This window comes from Heptranchias perlo, chromosome 17 (assembly GCF_035084215.1).
Source record: "Heptranchias perlo isolate sHepPer1 chromosome 17, sHepPer1.hap1, whole genome shotgun sequence".
Classification (NCBI taxonomy): Eukaryota; Metazoa; Chordata; class Chondrichthyes; order Hexanchiformes; family Hexanchidae; genus Heptranchias; species Heptranchias perlo.
This window is the reverse complement of record NC_090341.1, coordinates 10,507,359-10,528,082: the sequence shown is the minus strand read 5'-3', so window position 1 is coordinate 10,528,082 and position 20,724 is coordinate 10,507,359. Positions and strand designations below refer to the sequence as shown.

The window sequence follows — 20,724 nt, the reverse complement described above, 5'->3', positions numbered from 1 at the left end:
GTTTTATACAGCTCCATCATAACCTCCTTGCTCTTATATTCTATGCCTCGGCTAATAAAGGCAAGTATCCCATATGCCTTCTTTACCACCTTATCTACCTGTTCCGCCGCCTTCAGGGATCTGTGAACTTGCACACCAAGATCCCTCTGACCCTCTGTCTTGCCTAGGGTCCTCCCATTCATTGTGTATTCCCTTGCCTTGTTAGTCCCTCCAAAGTGCATCACCTCGCACTTTTCCGGGTTAAATTCCATTTGCCACTGTTCCGCCCATCTGACCAACCCATCTATATCGTCCTGCAGACTGAGGCTATCCTCCTCGCTATTTACCACCCTACCAATCTTTGTATCATCAGCGAACTTACTGATCATACCTTTTACATTCATATCCAAGTCATTAATGTAGACCACAAACAGCAAGGGACCCAGCACCGATCCCTGTGGTACCCCACTGGCCACAGGCTTCCAGTCACAAAAACAACCTTCGACCATCACCCTCTGCCTTCTGCCACTAAGCCAGTTTTGTATCCAAAGTGCCAAGGCACCCTGGATTCCATGGGCTCGTACCTTCTTGACCAGTCTCCTGTGTGGGACTTTATCGAAGGCCTTACTGAAATCCATGTATACCACATCCACTGCGTTACCCTCATCCACACGCCTAGTCACCCCCTCAAAAAATTCAATCAAATTAGTCAGACATGATCTTCCCTTGACAAAGCCATGTTGACTATCCCTGATTAATCCTTGCTTCTCCAAGTGGAGACTAATTTTGTCCTTCAGAATTTTTTCCAATAATTTTCCTACCACTGATGTTAGGCTCACTGGCCTGTAGTTCCCCGGTTTTTCCCTACTCCCCTTCTTGAATAATGGTATTACATTAGCGGTTCTCCAGTCCTCTGGCACATCCCCTGTGGCCAGAGAGGTTCTGAATATATGTGTCAGAGCCCCCGCAATCTCCTCCTTTGCCTCACACAGTAGCCTGGGATACATTTCGTCCGGGCCTGGGGATTTATCCATTTTTAGGCCTGCTAAAACCGCCAATACCTCCTCCCGCTCGATGTTAATATGTTCGAGTATATCACAGTCCCCCTGCCGTATTTCTATGTCTACATCGTCCTTCTCCATAGTGAAAACAGATGCAAAAAATTCATTTAGAACCCCTCCTACATCTGCCGGCTCCACACACACATTGCCATTTTTGTCCCTAATGGGCCCTATTTTTTCCCTAGTCATCCTCTTACCCTTAATATACTTATAAAACATCTTAGGATTTTCCTTTATTTTGCTCGCCAGTGTTATTTCATGGCCCCTCCTTGATCTCCTAATTTCTTTTTTAAGTATCCCCCTGCACTTTTTGTACTCCTCTAGGGCTTCCTCCGTCTTTAGCCTTTTGTATCTGCCAAAAGCCCTCCTTTTTTTCCTAATCCATTCTCGTATATCCCCTGACATCCAAGGTTCCCTGGAGTTCTTGGAACCACCCTTGACCTTTACGGGAACATGTTGCCATTGTATGGTCTCAATCTCCCTTCTGAAAGACTCCCATTGCTCCGATGCGGATTTTCCTACAAGCAGCTGATCCCAGTCCATTTTGGCCAGATCCTGCCTTATCCTATTAAAATCGGCCTTCCCCCAATTTAGAACCTTTATTTCCGGCCCCTTCCTGTCCTTTTCCATGACCACCTTAAATCTCACCGAATTATGGTCACTGTCACCAAAGTGCTCACCTACTAGCACTTCTTCCACTTGGCCGGCCACATTCCCTAGAATTAGGTCCAGTACCGCCCCCTCTCTTGTAGGACTTTCTACATGCTGGCTCAAAAAGCTCTCCTGGATGCACGTTAAGAATTTTGTACCCTCTAAGCCTTTTACACTCTGAGTATCCCAGTTAATATTGGGGAAGTTGAAATCCCCCACTATTATTACCCTATTATTTGCACAATTTTCTGAGATTTGCCTACATATCTGTTCCTCTATCTCCCCCTGACTGTTTGGGGGCCTATAGTACACTCCCATCAAAGTGCTTGCCCCCTTTTTGTTTTTAAGCTCCACCCATATGGCCTCATTAGAGGAACCTGCTAACATATCATCCCTCCTTATGGCAGTAATTGATTCTTTAATTAATATTGCGACCCCCCCCTCCTCTTATACCTCCCCCTCTGTCTCGCCTGAAGATTCTGTACCCCAGAATATTGAGCTGCCAGTCTTGCCCCTCCCTCAACCATGTCTCTGTGACAGCAACAATATCATACTCCCATGTGTTTATCAACACCTTCAGTTCATCCACCTTATTCGCAAGACTCCTTGCATTAAAATAGATGCCATCCAGCCTTGCCCTCACATATTTGCCCTGTCTTCCAAGCTGACTTGTTTTTTTCTCTATATTTGGCTGCACATCACCCCCTATTGTAGCTCCACTGTATCCCATCCCCCTGCCAAGTTAGTTTAAACCCCCCCCAACAGTGCTAGCAAACCTCCCCGCAAGGATATTTGTCCCGCTCTGGTTCAGGTGCAACCCGTCCGACTTGTACAAGTCCCACCTTCCCCAGAAGCAGGCCCAGTGATCCAGGAAACTGAAACCCTCCCTCCTGCACCAACTCTTTAGCCACGCATTCATCTGTTCTATCCTCCTATTTCTATACTCACTAGCCCGTGGCACTGGGAGTAATCCAAAGATTACAACCTTTGAGGTCCTGCTCTTTAATCTGCTACCTAGCTCCCTAAATTCTTGATGCAGGACCTCATCTCCCTTCCTACCTATGTCGTTGGTCCCAATGTGGACCACGACCTCTGCCTGCTCACCCTCCCCCTTGAGAATGCCCTGTAGCCGCTCAGTGACATCCATGACCCTGGCACCAGGGAGGCAACAAACCATCCTGGAGTCACGTTTACGGCCACAGAAACGCCTGTCTGTTCCCCTTACGATAGAATCCCCTACCACTATAGCTCTTCCACTCTTTTTCTTCCCAGCCTGTGCAGCAGAGCTACCCCTGGTGCCAGGAAGTTGGCTGCTGCTGCCTTCCCCTGATAAGTCATCCCCCTCAACAATATCCAAAGCGGTATATTTGTTTGAGAGGGGGACGGCCACAGGGGACCCCTGCACTGCCTGCCTGCTCTTCTTACTCTGCCTGGTGGTCACCCAATTACTTCCTGCCTGTACAACCTTTACCTGCGGTGTGACCATCTCACTAAACGTGCTATCCACGACGTTCTCAGCATCGCGAATGCTCCATAATGAATCCATCCGCAGCTCCAGTGCCGCAATGCGGTTTGTCAGTAGCTGCAGCTGGATACATTTCCCGCACACATGGTCGTCAGGGACACCGGAAGGGTCCCTGATTTCCCACATAGAGCAGGAAGAGCATAACACGGGGCTGGGCTGTCCTGACATGACTTACCCTTTAACTAATTAATTCAAATTTAATGAATCCCTCTAATTTCACTTCAATTAAAAAGGTATACTCAAGGGCCCTTGCTGAACAGCAGTCCCCCACTACACAACAGAGACCAGAGAATCCACAAACTCTAACCTTAGACAAATTCAGCAGGAAAATACTCACCAGCCAATCACTTACCTCTTCCTTGGTGACGTCCCACTTGGATTACTTTTTGCTTCTTCTTTATCTTAGGTCCAGGAGTTGAGTGGGAGGGACTTGTAGATAACGGGAAGGGTTCAAATTCAATGCTTTGAGGGGGCTGGGAAGCCAATGGAGTTTAATGATGAATAGAGTGATTGGGGATTGGGAGTGAACATACAAAAAAAAAGGACCAGCTGGCCCATCAAGCCAGCCCTGTCCCATCCCAAGATGGTGCAATCTGCTCATAACAGTATCGATACTGGGCGGGTTGCAACATTCCCTTTCAAAGTGCATTCCAAATCCTTAAGTCTGCTCTTTGTTCCTGAGTTTTCCCATTTTAAAAGTGCCCGCATTTTCCTGCAGTACCTGTTATGCCTGTAGGTGGCACTGTGATAGGGGTTGCCAATGTTAAATGTAACGTCACTTGCTAAAACAGCAGCAGCGGTTGGATCCGGCTAATGTCAGGGTCACCGGAGCCACCAGGTTGTATATATAAAATTTAATTGTTTTTATGTCCAAAAAAATCGTAGTTTCACCTTTAGGTAACCATCCTCAGCTCCCATGTTATAAATTGGATATCATGATGTGGAGATGCCGGTGATGGACTGGGGTTGACAATTGTAAACAATTTTACAACACCAAGTTATAGTCCAGCAATTTTATTTTAAATTCACAAGCTTTCGGAGATTTCCTCCTTCCTCAGGCAAATGTTTGCCTGAGGAAGGAGGAAATCTCCGAAAGCTTGTGAATTTAAAATAAAATTGCTGGACTATAACTTGGTGTTGTAAAATTGTTTACAATAAATTGGATAGCCAGGTGGTGAAGGATAGAATACAGAAGCCTGATCTTCAGTTGCTTCCAAGCCTCTATTCACAGAGATCCTTATTCACACACTGTGCACACCCTAGATAAGCTCTCTTATAAATGGTTCACAAGGGAGTCCTCAATTGATACACACCACCTGAATAAAATTAACACTAATTGATATAAATCATATGGATACAATTAACGCAGGTGGCTGTAACTCAGTGTGTTCCTGAAATTCTATGTATTGGGAAAATAAACTGTTTACAATTGTAAGTATTCTCCTTCAATTTAATAAAGTAATGGTATTTTTGATACTTCCTTCCTCAGAAGACCCTCCCTAAATAGAAACCCCCCCCTCAACCTCACCCCCGGTAATTCCTGGCCCACTGAGAAACTCTAGCAGCCTCCCCCAACCCCCCCACTCTCTGACACAGTCTGAGATTACACTGGCCTGAGAACCTCCCCAAGCTGAAATTCCATGCCCCCTCCGAAGCTTCAGCCTACGCCCACCCACCATGCTGCTGAGGTTCAAGTGCCTTTGCTCCTCCGTCTCCCTCCTCTACCTCCCCACCCTAATCCGTCTACCTCCTCCCCTGTCTTTCCCTTCTTTTAACTTCCCCTCCTCCCTTCCCCCCCCCCCCCCCCCCCCCCCCCCTCAGTAGGAGATCGCACAAGAACACCCACTATCCCCTCCCACCTCCATCACCTCTGCTCTCGCACCTCGCTCGGGCTCCTTTGCACCCTCCCTCCCCCTTTCACATATTTCTGGTGCCCCTGTCCGATGCCTCCATTGCACCTGCTCTCTCACTTTCACCATGCAACATGTTAGTGGGAGAAGTGCTGCCTGTTGTTGGAGAGTTGTTTCATCCTTGCTCTGCTCCCAGGTAGGTGCTGGTGCCATTGGGTGTGAGCTGCTGAAGAATTTTGCCATGATTGGCCTGGGAGCAGGAGAAGGCGGGAGCATCACAGTGACTGACATGGACACCATTGAAAGATCGAACCTCAACCGGCAGTTCCTTTTCCGACCTGCCGATGTTACCGTGAGTCAAAAGCAATTGCTTTATTTTTGATTTAATGAAGTGGTTAAAAGGAACCTGTTGACCAAGAGCCTAGTGTAGGCCGAGAGTGCAGCTGCAACAACACTCAAGAAGCTCAACACCATCCAGGACAAAGCAGTCCGCTTGATCGGCAGCCCGTCCACTCCCTCCACCACTGGCGTACTGTGGCTACAGTGTGTACCATCCACAGGGCACTGCAGCAAGTCGCCAAGGCTTCTTCGGTAGCACCTCCCAAACCCACGACCTCCACCACCTAGAAGGACGAGGGCAGCAGGTGCATGGGAGCAACATCACCTCCAGATCAGCTGTGGCTCAGTTGGTAGCGCAGTCTCCTCCTGAGTCAGAAGGTTGTGGGTTCAAGTCCCACTCCAGAGACTTGAGCACAAAATCCAGGCTGACACTCCCAATGCCTGCACTGTCGGAGGTCGTCTTTTGGACGAAACATTAAACCGAGGCCCCGTCATCCCCTCTCAGGTGGATGTAAAAGATCCCACTGGAGAGCAGAGGAATTCTCCCCGGTGTCCTGGCCTATATTTATCCCTCAACCAACATCACTAAAACATTATTTGGTCATTATATCTACTGTCAGCTGGGGCTGACTCAGGTGATTGGCATTCTAGCTAGCATAAATTCGGAAGGGTTTTGCTAATGCACGGAGTAGCAGCTATCGACGGAATCTGGTTTTGACAGAGTCTCTAATTGGGAATTTGTTGAGTGAGGAGATCCAGTGCAGAAAGGGGTGAGGTGCATATGTTTAGACAGCAGAGAGGAGCGTACCAAGAGCGGGTCACAGCAACAGCAAAACAAAACTGCAGTGTGACGTCACTGGTAAGGCAGGTAGGTGGTTGGTGGTGAGTATCTCTTCTGTTCTCTTCTTTCTTAGGGCTGTGGGCTAAGTAACTTATAGCATAAAACTACATTTTTTTTTTTGAAAACTAAACTTAAATTGGTTATAGCAAGTAGTGTTTTTTAGTGAACCAAGGTCCCGAGTGTAGTTAACATTCTCTAAATTAAGAGTAATTTAAAGGAGTAAACTCCTTAAAGGGAGTAACTAACGAGCTTAATCTAAGGCAAGTCATGGCATCAGAGCTCGCACCCGTGATACGCACCTCCTGCGCTATGTGGGAAGTCATGGACACTACCGGTGTCCCTGGCGACCATGTGTGCAGGAAGTGTGTCCAACCGCAGCTACTGGCTAACCGCATTTCGGAGCTGGAGCTGCAGGTGGATTCACTGTGGAGCATCCGCGATGCTGAGACTATCGTGGATAGCACGTTCAGTGAGGTGGTCCCACCGCAGGTAAAGATTACACAGGCAGAAAGGAAATGGATGACCGCCAGGCAGAGTAAAAGGACTAGTCAGGTAGAGCAGGAGTCCCCTGGGGTCTTCTCCCTCTCAAACAGATATTCCGCTTTGGATATTGTTGGGGGAGATGGCTTATCAGGGGAATGCAGCAAGAGCCAAGACTGTGGCAGCACGAGTGACTCAGCTGCACAGGAGGGGAGGAAAAAGAATGGGAGAACAATAGTGATAGGGGATTCCGTCGTAAAAGGAACAGATAGGCATTTCTGCGGCCACAGACATGACTCCAGGATGTTATGTTGCCTCCCTGGTGCTAGGGCCAAGGATGTCACGGAGCGGCTGCAGGACATTTTGAAGGAGGAGGGTGAACAGCCAGAGGTCGTGGTCCGACGACATCGGTTTAAAAAAAGGGATGAGGTCCTGCAAGCAGAATATAGGGAGTTAGGAAATAAATTAAAAAGCAGGACCTCTAAGGCAGTAATCTCAGGATTACTCCCAGTGCCACGTGCTAGCAAGAGCAGAAATAGGAGAATAGACCAGATGAATGCATGGCTTGAGAGATGGTGTAGGAGGGAGGGGTTTAAATTCCTGAGGCATTGGGACTGATTCTGAGGAAGGCGGGACCTGTCCAAGCTGGACGGGTTGCACCCGAGCAGAACCGGGACCAATATCCTCGCGGGGGCATTTGCGAGTTCTGTTGGGGAGGGTTTAAACTAGTATGGCAGGGGGATGGGAACCAAAGGGCAGGTACAGAAAGGACAAATTCAGACCAGGAAACGGGAAGTAGAAAAACAGTTAGTGACGTAGTTAGCGACTCAGAAAGGCAAAAGAAGCAAAGGTTAAATAGTGTTCAGCACAGGAATTTGACGGGGTTAAAGGGTATATACTTCAATGCAAGGAGTATTACAAACAAAGCAGAATGAGCTGAGGGCACAGATAGACACATGGCAGCATGATATCGCTATAACGGAAACCTGGCTTAAAGGGAGGGATAATTGGCAGCTCAGTATCCCTGGATATAGAGTTTTCAGGCAGGATAGAGTGGGTGATTAAAAAAAAAACGAGGGAGGGTAGCATTATTGATTAAAGAATCAATTACAGCAGTGAGAAGGGATGATATGCTAAATGGATCAGCTTATGACTGTCACAGAAAACTAAATACTGCAGAAAGCCTAGAGGAGTATAGAAAGTACAGGGATGACATAAAAAAGGAAATAAGGAAAGCAAAGAGAGGGCATGAAAAAATATTAGCTAGTAAGATTAAAGAAAACCCAAAGATGTTTTATCAGTACATTAAGAACAAGAGGATAGCTAAGGAAAAGGTGGGACCTATCAGGGATGATAAGGGTAACTTGTGTGTAGAAGCAGAGGATGTGGGTAGGGTTTTAAATGAATATTTTGTCTCCATATTCACAAAGGAAAGGGATGACCCGGACGTAGTAGTTGGAGGAGAGGTGTGAAATATTGGATAAGGTAAACATAATGAGAGAGGCAGTACTAGAGGGACTGGAATCCTTGAAAGCTGATAAGTCACCAGGGCCGGATGGATTGTTTCCTAGGCTATTGAAGGAAGCCAGGGAGGAAATAGCGGATGCTCTGAGGATCATTTTCCAATCCTCACTAGATACAGGGGAGGTACCGGAGGACTGGAAGACTGCAAACGTAGTACCGTTGTTTAAAAAGGGTACGAGGGAAAGGCCGAACAATTATAGGCCGGTCAGTCTTATCTCGGTGGTGGGCAAACTATTAGAATCAATACTGAGAGATAGGATAAACTGTCACTTGGAAAGGCATGGTTTAATCAGGGATAGTCAGCATGGATTTGTTCAGGGAAGGTCATGCCTTGCAAATCTGATTAAATTCTTTGAGGAAGTGACGAGGAGGATTGATGAGGATAGTGCAGTGGATGTTGTCTACGTGGATTTTAGTAAGGCATTTGACAAGGTCCCACATGGCAGACTGGTCAGAAAGGTAAAAGCTCATGGGATACAGGGAAATGTGGCAAATTGGATCCAAAATTGGCTCAGTAACAGGAAACAAAGGGTAAAAGTCGATGGATGTCTTTGCGAATGGAAATCTGTTTTCAGTGGTGTGCCACAGGGCTCAGTGTAGGGTCCCTTGCGGTTTGTGGTATATATTAATGAATTGGACTTGAATGTAGGGGGCATGATTGGCAAATTTACAGATGACACAAAAATTGGCCGTGTAGTTGATAATGAAGAGGACAGCTGTAGACTCCAAGAAGATATCAATGGGTTGGTGGAGTGGGCGGAAAAGTGACAAATGGAGTTCAACCTGGAGAAGTGTGAGGTAATGCACTTAGGGAGGGCAAACAGTAAAAGGGAATACGCAGTAAACGGTAATATATTGAGAGGGTTAGTGGAAGTGAGAGATCTTGTAGTACATGTGCACAGGTCCCTGAAGGTGACGGTGTGGGTAAATAAGGTTGTGAAGAAGGCATACAGAATGCTTTCCGTTATTAGCCGAGGTATAGAATACAAAAGCAGGGATGTAATGATGGAACTGTATAAAACGCTGGTAAAGCAACAGCTGGAGTATTGTGCGCAGTTCTGGTCACCACATTTACAGGAAGGACGTAATTGCTCTGGAGAGAGCGCAGAGAAGATCTACAAGAATGTTGCCAGGACTTCAAAATTGCAGCAACGAGGAGAGATTGGATAGGCTGGGGTTGTTTTCCTTGGAGCAGAGAAGGCTGAGGGGAGACTTGATTGAGGTGTACAAAATTATGAGGGACCTCGATAGAGTAGACAGGAAGTACACATTGGAAAATGTGAGGTTATGCACTTTGGCAGGAAAAATCAGAGAGCAAGTTATTATCTTAATGGCAAGAAACTGGAAAGTACTGCAGTACAAAGGGATCTGGGGGTCCTAGTGCAAGAAAATCAAAAAGTTAGTATGCAGTTGCAGCAGGTGATCAAGAAGGCCAACGGAATGTTGGCTTTTATTGCTAGGGGGATAGAATATAAAAAACAGGGAGGTATTGCTGCAGTTATATAAGGTATTAGTGAGACCGCACCTGGAATACTGCATACAGTTTTGGTGTCCATTCTTAAGAAAAGACAAACTTGCTCTCGAGGCAGTACAAAGAAGGTTCACTTGGTTAATCCCGGGGATGAGGGGGCGGACATATGAGGAGAGGGTGAGTAGATTGGGACTCTACTCATTGGACTTCAGAAGAATGAGAGGCGATCTTATTGAAACATATAAGATTGTGAAGGGGCTTGATCGGGTGGATGCAGTAAGGATGTTCCCAAGGATGGGTGAAACTAGAACAAGGGGGCATCATCTTAGAATAAGGGGCTGCTCTTTCAAAACTGAGATGAGGAGAAACTTCTTCACTCAGAGGGTAGTAGGTCTGTGGAATTTGCTGCCCCAGGAAGCTGTGGAAGCTACATCATTATTAAATAAATTTAAAACAGAAATAGACAGTTTCCTAGAAGTAAAGGGAATTAGGGGTTACGGGGAGCGGGCAGGAAATTGGACATGAATTTAGATTTGAGGTTAGGATCAGATCAGCCATGATCTTATTGAATGGCGGAGCAGGCTCGAGGGGCCGATTGGCCTACTCCTGCTCCTATTTCTTAAGTTCTTATGTTATGTATCTGTTTCCCCTAGCAGAGAGTTCAAGAACTAGAGGACATAGATTTAAGCTGATTGGCAGAAGGATTAGAGGGGACATGAGGGAAAACTTTTTTACCCAGAGGGTGGTGGGTATATGGAATTCGCTGCCCGAATTGGTGGTAGAGGCAGGGACCCTCAACTCTTTTAAAACGTACCTGGACCTGCACCTAAAGTGCTGTAAGCTGCAGGGCTACGGACCGGGTGCTGGAAGGTGGGATTAGAATGGGCACCTGGTTGTTCTTCGAGCTGGCGGGGACACGATGGGCCGAATGGCCCCCTTCTGTGCTGTATCTTTTCTATGACTCTAGTATCACATTGCTGTTTATGGGAGCTGGCTGTGCGTAGATTGGCTGCAGCGTTTCCTACATTACAACGGTGACTACACTTCAAAAAGTATTCATTGGCTGTAAAGCACTTTGGGACGTCCTGAGGTCTTGAAAGGCTCTATATAAATTCCAGCCTTTCTTTCTTTTTCACCCCCCCCCCCCCCCCCCCCCACCCAAGTCACGCACCATCCTGACTTGGACATATATCGCCGTTCCTTCATCATCACTGAGTTTAAGATCCCAGAACGCCCTACCCAACAGCACTGTGGGAGCACCTTCACCAAACAGACAGCAACGGTTCAAGAAGAAGGCCCACCACCAACTTCTCAAGGGCAAGTAGTGGTATGGGCAATAAATGCTGGCTTTGCCAGCAACGCCCACATTCCCAGAACGAACTAAAAAAAACTATAAAAATAATTTAATCAAATCCCCTCCAGATCCTGTGTGAAGTGTCCTGACTCGAGGGAAGTAACCGTTGAATATGGACTGCATCTTTCAAGCTTCTCACCCCCTCCTACCGCCCCCCCCCCCCCCCAAACATGGAGGATACGTTGTGTGGAATGAGTGTATAAACTGGGGTGCTTGAGTTGTGAAGTGGTCTGTAAGTTGCTCGTGGACCCTTCCAGTTGAAGGATACAAAAATGGAAGCAGCATATAAACAAAGAGCCTGTGTGAGGCCTTGTGAAATTAGTTGTGAATTCTCATCCCAGGTCAGAACCGGCCCAGCCCAGGGCTTTGTCTGGCTTTCACCAACGATCCGATTTTAACACACCCATTGTTCTGGATACTTCAAGGCCAGTGTAGAAGTGGACAGCGCGGCCCGTCTCCAAGTGCGGTCCGCTGTTGCCGCCATCTCCAGAGCAGGTTCGTTCTTTATAAAGGAGGGTTCTCACAGGGAGGCAATTTGAAACTTAAAGGGAATCTGAAAAGTGCAAGAGCCCAGAAATAATTTGGGGATGCTTCACACTCTTGTGTGATTCAGACCTTTGCAAAACTCTTATTACAAAACATTTAATGATGGCATCTCCCTGTACACATATCTCATAAAGCAGTTCCCAACACGTGTTGACAAGGTGATGGTGCCTTTTTACACTCTTATGGGTTTTTTAACTCATGTGTAATTTTAGTACCCAGACTAGGGGAGGCAGCTGCCCTTCCCTCAAGGACAGCAGTAAATGAGTTGCGTTTTTATGACAATCCAGCAGCTTTCATGGTCGTTATTCCCGGTGCCAGCCCACAAATGACCGTGGGATTAGACCTTCTCGTCCCTAGATCGGGACAGATGTTTGGGCAGCTTGCAGTGACTGTATCTCCCACAGAGTGGCAGCAACTTCCCAAGGTTCAAAGCCTGAGGATGGTGTTCAGCCAGAAAGTTTTCCCTGGGATCGGTGACTCTGCAGTCCCCACGGGCGCTCCCAGTGAGGAAAGCCTCACTCGAAGAGAGCATGGATCAGAGACAAGGCCATAACACTGTAGACCTGATCCTCCAGCCTGAGCTTCCTGTGGGCACTGCTCCCCACAGCGACTGCGGGATCAAGGAAATAACTCTGAACAGTTCCCTGACGTTTCCAAATGACATTCGGTGATTATTTATATCTCTGTGTGAGCTCACCATTAAAAATGGATAACTAGACCAGAAAAAAATTTCAGCACGCCTCCTTTCTCATGCTCTCCTCTCTTCACCGTCCCCCTCTCTCCCAGGCGCTCCCCCATGCCTCCCCTTCTTTCCCAGCTTCCACCAGTCTCCCCCTTCTGCGCCCCTCCCTTTCTCTCTCCCCCTTGCGCGCACTGTTGCACTCCCTCGTGCTCTCTCTGTCCCTCACTTTCTCACTCTCCCTTTCACACTTTCTCTTGATTGTTTCCACTTTGTCATGATGAAAATCTCTGAAATATCTACATTGTGGGATTTGTGCTGCATTTGTTTTAACAAATGTTTTTGAAACGTGTATTGGCAATGATCCACGCTGCCTTAGGATGATTATCGTAGTTAACAGTCTGCGGGCAACAGAAGACTTGTGAATCTGTTGCATTAAACCTTTGAAGTCTGCAGTGCCATATTAACATCAAAATAACCCGGTTCTCCCATTTTTTTTCTCTTCCATTCTGAGAATACCATGAATTGAGTGAACTCTTTGCTCTGATACTTTAACATTGATACTTTAACATTGATACTCTGATACTTGCTCTGATACTCCACAACATTCACCTGAGGAAGGAGGAAGCCTCCGAAAGCTTGTGAATTTCAAATAAAATTGTTGGACTATAACTTGGTGTTGTAAAATTGTTTACAATTAACAGCACCATCACTGGGTGATGTCGACTCCTGATCATTTGGAGATGTTTATGCACTTAAAAAAAAAAAATTTGAAATAGACAACCATTTGAATTAAACACTTATAAATGACGTGGTGAAATGGAAAGTTAGTATTTTTTTTAAAAAAGACTTCGAATTGTCAGATCATTTGAATTAAGCAACTCTGAATCAAGTAGACGGGTTTCTTCATTTTCCTTTTTGAACAAAATTTCTTTCTTGTGGGAAATAAGTGGGCAGTAATCAACACTGAGCCGGGGAACTTGGAACAAGGCAGCAGCCAAACTTCTCAACTGCGGATTGTAAAATGTCAGTTTATTCCTTGCAAGTCTCAGTCTGGGATCTGCTCGGTATGTTTTTCTTTCCCCCTGTTTTGAGCAGGATCTTGGCTGTTGATTTATAGGGAGTGTAAGAAAGAACTTGCATTTCTATAGCACCTTTCAGGGCCTCAGAACGTCCCAAAGTGCTTTACAGCCAATGAAGTACTTTTTGAAGCGTAGTCTCTGTTATAATGTAGGAAACACGGCAGCCAATTTGCGCACAGCAAGGTCCCACAAACAGCAATGAGGTAATGACCAGATAATCTTTTTTAGTGATGTTGTTTAAGGGATAAATATCAGATCAGCCATGATCTCATTAAATGGCGGAGCAGGCCTGAGGGGCCGAATGGCCTACTCCTGCTCCTATCTCTTATGCTCTTATTATGGCCAGGACGCCGGGGAGAACTCCCCTGCTCCTCTTCGAATAGTGCCGTGGGATCGTCTACTTCCACCCATTTTCACATCGTTCACCTGACGAAGGAGGAAGCCTCCGAAAACTTGTGAATTTAAAATAAAATTGCTGGACTATAACTTGGTGTTGTAAAATTGTTTACAATTGTCCACCCAAGAGAGCAGATGGCCTCAATTTAGAGACTCATCCAAAAGATGCCACCTCCGCCAGTGCAGCACTCCCTCCCTACTGTCTTGTTGAAGTTGTACAGGGCATTGGTGAGGCCACACTTGGAATACTGTGTACAGTTCTGGTCACCCCATTATAGAAAGGATATTATTAAACTAGAAAGAGTGCAGAAAAGATTTACTAGGATGCTACCGGGACTTGATGGTTTGACTTACAGGGAGAGGTTAGACAGACTGGGACTTTTTTCCCTGGAGAGTAGGAGGTTAAGGGGTGATCTTATAGAAGTCTATAAAATAATGAGGGGCATAGATAAGGTAGATAGTCAAAATCTTTTCCCAAAGGTAGGGGAGTCTATAACGAGGGGGCACAGATTTAAGGTGAGAGGGGAGAGATACAAAAGGGTCCAGAGGGGCAATTTTTTCACTCAAAGGGTGGTGAGTGTCTGGAACGAGCTGCCAGAGGCAGTAGTAGAGGCGGGTACAATTTTGTCTTTTAAAAAGCATTTGGACAGTTACATGGGTAAGATGGGTATAGAGGGATATGGGCCAAGTGCAGGCAATTGGGACTAGCTTAGTGGTATAAACTGGGCGACATGGACATGTTGGGCCGAAGGGCCTGTTTCCATGTTGTAACTTCTATGATTCTATGATTCTATACTGGCACCGGGAGTGTCAGCCTAGATTTTGTGCTCAAGTCTCTGGAGTGGGACAACATTTTGACTCCGAGGCGAGAGGGTTACCATTGAGCCACAGCTGGCATTGGTGGGATGGCACTATGGCAGAATATTGCTTTGCGCCTACAGTTCCCATAACCGTGACTTCTCAATTCCTGAACGCACGGTTTCTGACTGTGTCACGGTTTCACAACACGTACTGAGCTCCCGATCTCGGCTGTTCTGTCGGGGGTGGGTGGAGGATTACTGATCGATGTGCTTTGCTACAGGGAGGGAGGGATGGTTCAGTTGCCCTTCAATTTATTTTTCCTCTTTCCCTGTCCTTGTGAAGAAACAGCTGGCATCTGCTCTGTGCCTCCCAGGGTGGCATGACCAAGAATAGGAGCTCACGAGTTAAGGAGTGGGGGGACCAAAGTTCAAACCAAACTAACAGGACTTTCTGACTGTAAGGGCCCTGAGCAAAACAAGTTCAGACTGAACTCCAGTGGCTTGTTGATTGCACAAAATTGCACAAGAATTCAGCGTCTGTTACAGTCTGGCAGGCACCACAAGACTAGCTGGTTTGGGAATAGCCTCACTGGTGCAGAAGGAGCCAATCTTGTCTGGTTCGAGTTAAGGTGCATTGGGATACTGTGGAGGGAGCTCGACGCTCGATCTGATCCTCTGCTGACTGGGAGTGTTCAATGCTGACTCTTTGAGTGCAAAAATGACGGAAAGATGCTCCACTACCTCCCCTTGATGGCCCAAAAACAACACACTGAAGGGAACACATTGGGCATGGGAAATGGAAAGAAAATATAGAGACCAATTATTTGTGCCTTAAATTTAAAAATCTGCTGTTATATATTGGTCTGTCATCGTGAAGTTTTCCTTGCAACTTTTTTCGAGATCCCTTGAACGTTTGATCTCTGCGCCTTGCCTTGTGCATTGAGATCTCCTCTCCTGAGTCCAGTCTTCCCGTTAATGACGGGAAGGCTCTGTGTGTTCCCTTAATGGAGCCTGGTGTCTGGGGGCCCTCATTAATTGTGTGTGGTAGCCACCTTGAGCAATCTCACAGCAGACTGGAGCCTGATAGTGGAGAGTATATTTGTAACCAGAGATTCTGTTAATTTGATTGAGGATGTAAAGGGCATTACAGGATGGCATTATTAGCCGAGGTAATCGACCACTGGAGTCATGGTCTTGTGGAGTCTGGACATTGTGGCTGGAGAGAATATTAACCCTTGTAATACAAGAAAAAGAAAGAACTTGCATTTATATAGCGCCTTTCACGAACCTAAGGTCGTTCCAAAGCGCTTTACAGCCAATGAAGTATTTTTGAAGTGTAGTCACTGTTGTAATACAGGAAACGCGGCAGCCAATTTGCGCACAGCAAGGTCCCACAAACACCAATGAGATAGATGACCGGATAATTTGTTTTTAGTGATGTCGATCAAGGGATAAATATTGGCCAGGACACCGGGGAGAGCTCCCCTGCTCTTCTTTGAACTAGTATTGTGGAATCTTTTACGTCCACCTGAGAGGGCAGACGGGGCCTCGGTTTAACGTCTCATCCGAAAGACGGCACCTTTGACAGTGCAACACTCCCTCACTGATTTGCTTATTGAAGCATTGTCCTTGTAACACACATGGCTTCTGTTTGCCTCATCTCAGCTGTGGGGAGCAGTTGGAATGTTACAGTTTGGGCTCAGTGCCTCTGGGCTGGGGAGGGGGGAGACAACCCGCCGTTTCTGATCACCACCCTGTCACCCCTTCAGAAAAGCGCACGGGCGTGGACGTTCACAGGGCTTGACTGCGATGCCTTCCACGGTCAAATAGCCTGCCACCACTCACTTTCTCGCGCGTGAAAAACTGGCCGCTCTGCTGAGGTGCCAGTGGGGTGACAGTCTCCGTGGAGCTGAACCCCAGTTTTAAAAAAAAACAGCTTCTGGGGTGGGGAGATTGGGGTGTGAAGGGGAATATTTCCTTCCACTTTCTTCAATTGGGTTGCTCTGCGTCCGGCACAATCGATAACCAGGAGGGGGGGTATCCTGCACCCTGTGGCCCCTTGAAACTGGCCGCCCGGAGGAATGCGAGAGCAGTCCCGAGGATGGATCTTACTGATCCTGCTCCAGCTTCCTCCTCCAGCCGGTTCTGCATTTTTCCCAGGCTGGCTCCAGCCAAAATTTTTTTTCTCTCTTTTCTTAATGACTGAACTGTGTTCTCTGAAACCCCACCTCTAATTGAAAGCTGATTAAAAGCACATGTACTGTAGAGACTCTCTAGCTGATTGTTCTTACTCCAACATCTTTATGGACTTCTCTGTTTTTTGTGCTTGTACCTACCACCTAGTTAACCCTGAGATGGTGAAACAACTGTGGGGGGGGGTGGTTTCTTGCACTGTAACTTTAGAGAGATTCGTTCAACCCTTAACACTTGAAGGGGGCAGAGTTTTTCTGCTTTAAAACAAATGGTTCCTGTATAAACTTTCTCTTCTGCCCCCCCCCATGTTTTGTTTTGCTTGTGCTGCGTTGTTACCATATGGTGACGATGTTTAATAGATTGACAGAGGGACTAGGAGCTCACCACGTGGGGAGTCATGTAGCAAAGAGGCACAACAACAATTTGCTTGAAATGGACCTGTTGACATAGAAAAACGTTCCCCAAGCACTTCACAGAAGCGTAATCAAAAATTAGGGCACTGAGCCAAAGAAGGAGGTATTAGGAGGGGTAACCAAAAGCTTGGTCCAAGAGGTGGGTTTTAAGGAGGGCCTTAAAGGAAGAGTTGGAGGAGATTAGCGAGGGATTTCCAGAGCATCGGGCCTGGTGGCTCTGGGCATTGGCAATCAGTGGTGGGGTGGAGGGAGGAGAGGTGCACAGGAGGACTGAGTCAGAGGAATGGAGACTTTCGGGGTGGGGGTTGTCGGGCTGGATAGGGAGGGGCAAGGCCACAAAGGGATTTAAACACAAGGATAAGAATTTAAAATTTGACGCATTGGGGACTGGGAGCCACTGCATGTCAGCGAGCGCAGGGGTTGATGGGTGAGCAGAACTTTGGTGCTGGATAGGATATGGGCAGCAGCATTTTAGATGAGTTGAAGTTTACGGAGGGGAGGCCGGCCAGGAAATCATTGGAATAGTGAAGTCTGGAGGTGACCATGGATACGGTTTTCACACATCCCATCACTTCATGGCACAGGACGCGAATCACCATAAAATATCTTCACTCCTACTTGCCTGCCCCACTTAACCACTTCAGAAAAAAGCAGCAGAATGATCTGCACTGCAATCTGCAACCATCATTTCCCTTCCCTCTGTGAACACTTCAATGTCACAAAGCGTAGTGGAAATCTGGAACTCTGACCCCCAAAAAGCTGTTGAGGCTGGGGCTCAGTTGAAAATTTCAAAACTGAGATTGATAAATTTTTGTTAGGTAAGGGCTATGGAACCAAGACGAGTAAATGGAGTTAAGATACAGATCAGTCATGATCTAATTGAATGGCGGAACAGGCTCGAGGGGCTGAATGACCTCCTCCTCCTGTTCCTATGTAACTTGCTACAGAAGGCCTGTATTGTGCTGTCTGGCACATCAGATAACGAGCCCCTGCTGAGATCATCTTCAGCTTGGAAAAGCTCCTACTGAGTCAAATTGTCCCTGCAGGCACAGTCTGATGAAGGGACGATGTCATTCCCATATGGGAAAAGTGATATGGCGCTTTGCAGAAGTGTTTAAGGAGCTAGGTCACCATAATGCTACCACCCAGGTGATATCTGTTGATGTAGTTGTACTGCTCATCTTGCATTGCTGTCAAGAGAGTTCTATGTTGCAGAGCGGAATATAACTGCACCCCAACTGATGTCGTGGAATCATAGTTTACAGCATAGGAGGCAGCCATTCAGCCCGTCATGTCTGTGCCAGCTTTTTGTCAGTTCGGCAGTTTGCGTTAGTTGTGACTTTAGCTGAAGTAGGTAGTCCCCCATCATTCTAGCTTCACACCAGTGATAATAGAACTACAAGTAGTGCAAAACTAACTGGAGTGCTGTCCATTCGTCCAGAGCACAATAACACCCGTTGATCTAGGGTCAGTGGAGCACGGATTAAAGCCGCAGGAGAGCTCGGAGCTGGTGTCTTGGCACCAGTTCTTTCAGCAATGACCAGGGCCAATTTGAAAGAAAGAACGAACTTGCATTTATATCGCGTCTTTCATGACATCCCAAGACACTTTCCAGCCAGTGAAATACTTTTGAAGTGTCATCACTGTTGTAATGTAGGAAACGCAGCAGCCAATTTACACACAGCAAGGTCCCACAAACAGCAATGAGTTAATAACCAGATAATTATTTTAGTAATGTTGGCTGAGGGATAAATATTGGCCAGGACGCCCGGGAGAACTCCCCTGCTCCTCTTCGAATGGTGGCCATGGGATCTTTTACGTCCATCTGAGCGGGCACACGGGGCCTCGGTCTAACATCCCATCGGTAAGACGGCACCTCCGACAGTGCAGCAGTCCCTCAGTACTGCACTTGAAGTGTCAGCCTGGATTATATGCTCAAGTCTCTGGAGTGGGGCATGAACCCGCAACCTTCTGACTCAGGGATGAGCATGCTACCACTGAGCCACGGCTGACACCTAATTTGGTGAGACATCTGATCTTATGCCAGTTGCCTTTGGCTGCACTCTGTTGCTATATCGCCCGTTGTTTTGAGCGTTGTACGTGTGTTGCGGGGCGGGGCGGGGGGGAGGAGGTTGACAAACGGCGTTTTTTTTGGTAGTAGAACGCTAATGTAGTCTGACTTGTATTTTTTTAAACCCTGGATAGAAATTGAAGTCGGAGACGGCAGCGTCAGCGGTGAGAAAGATGAATCCTCATACGCGAATCACTGCCCATCAGAACCGCGTTGGGCCAGAGACTGCGAACGTCTATAACCAGGATTTCTTTGAGGATCTGGATGGGGTGGCAAATGCATTGGATAATGTGGAAGCTCGTAAGTGGCTCTGTTTATGTGAACAAAGGTTGATTATCTGATGATCAATTTTGAATCGCATATTAAAAAAATAGAAGGGGACTTGCTCTTCAGCAAATAGAAACCCACATCTTGCTGTACCACTTCTGGATTGCGAAAGATAGAAAGACTTGCAGGACGTCCCAAGGGGCTTTATAGCCAATGAAGTACTTATGAAACATGGCCTCTGTTGTAATGTAGGAAATGCGACAACTAATTTGCAAGCTCCCACGAACAGCAATGCGAAAATGACCAGCTAATCTATTTTTTAGTGATGTTTGTTGAGGGATAAATGTTGGCCAGGACACAGGGGTGAACTCCCCTGCTCTCCTTCGAATAGTGCCATGGGATCTTTACATCCACCTGAGAGGGCAGACGGGACCTCGGTTTAACGTCTCATCCACAAGACGGCACCTCTGATAATGTAGCACTCCCTCAGTACTGTACTGAGGTGCCAGCCTAGATTTTGTAATCAAGTCTCTGGAGTGGGACTTGAACTCACAACCTTCTGACTGAGAGGCGTGAGTGCTACTAACACTGAGCCAAGACTGCAAGCTTCAAAATTGTTTTGTAAACATTCATATATGATTTTCTTTCTCTCACCCTCAGTGGGCACAGAATTGTTCGTTCACCTTTGGAACTTCAGTTCAAATTGGCGATGAAAGTCTCCTCTCTAAAGGGAGGATTGTGTAAGAACCTCTCTAGTCACCTCTGAAACATAGGTTGGAACCATGCCCAGTTTAGTGTTGACGATCTCCTCTCTATGATGAAGGAATGGATAGCACTTCATGTCTCAAAACTGTCCTTTCACCTCAGAGGTTAAATGCCTCTTCTCTGGTGGCTATGAATATCCTAAAACGGTTAGATAATCTCAACCTTGTTTACAACAAAAAAGCTGTTTCTCATATTTGGCACCAATTGGCACTTAATAATTTTTTAAAAAAATTTAATTGGACTTTGCTGCTGTGCAATCATTGGGCAACAGCCAATCCCTCCTACAAGTTTACTGCAACTCTTAACAATTTGTGGAAACAAAGACTCCTGAATTGGTGAATAGTCTTTAAAAACACAACAAGCCATTCTGGAACTGTTACACAGCGTAGAATAGAGGCAACTTGAATGTTGGTGGACTCGGACAATTCAACCCATTC

The 20,724-nt window shown here is 46.7% G+C and overlaps 1 protein-coding gene across 1 annotated transcript in view; it reads left to right on the top strand.

Annotated features, from left to right (window-relative positions):
• LOC137334044 (ubiquitin-like modifier-activating enzyme 1) overlaps positions 1-20,724 on the top strand; it is a 212,513-nt gene that overhangs the window by 35,572 nt on the left and 156,217 nt on the right. The window contains exons 13-14 of the mRNA XM_067998471.1: positions 5,263-5,418; positions 19,390-19,555. Coding sequence (XP_067854572.1) covers positions 5,263-5,418; positions 19,390-19,555 — 322 coding nt within the window. The remainder of the gene's footprint in view (positions 1-5,262; positions 5,419-19,389; positions 19,556-20,724) is intronic.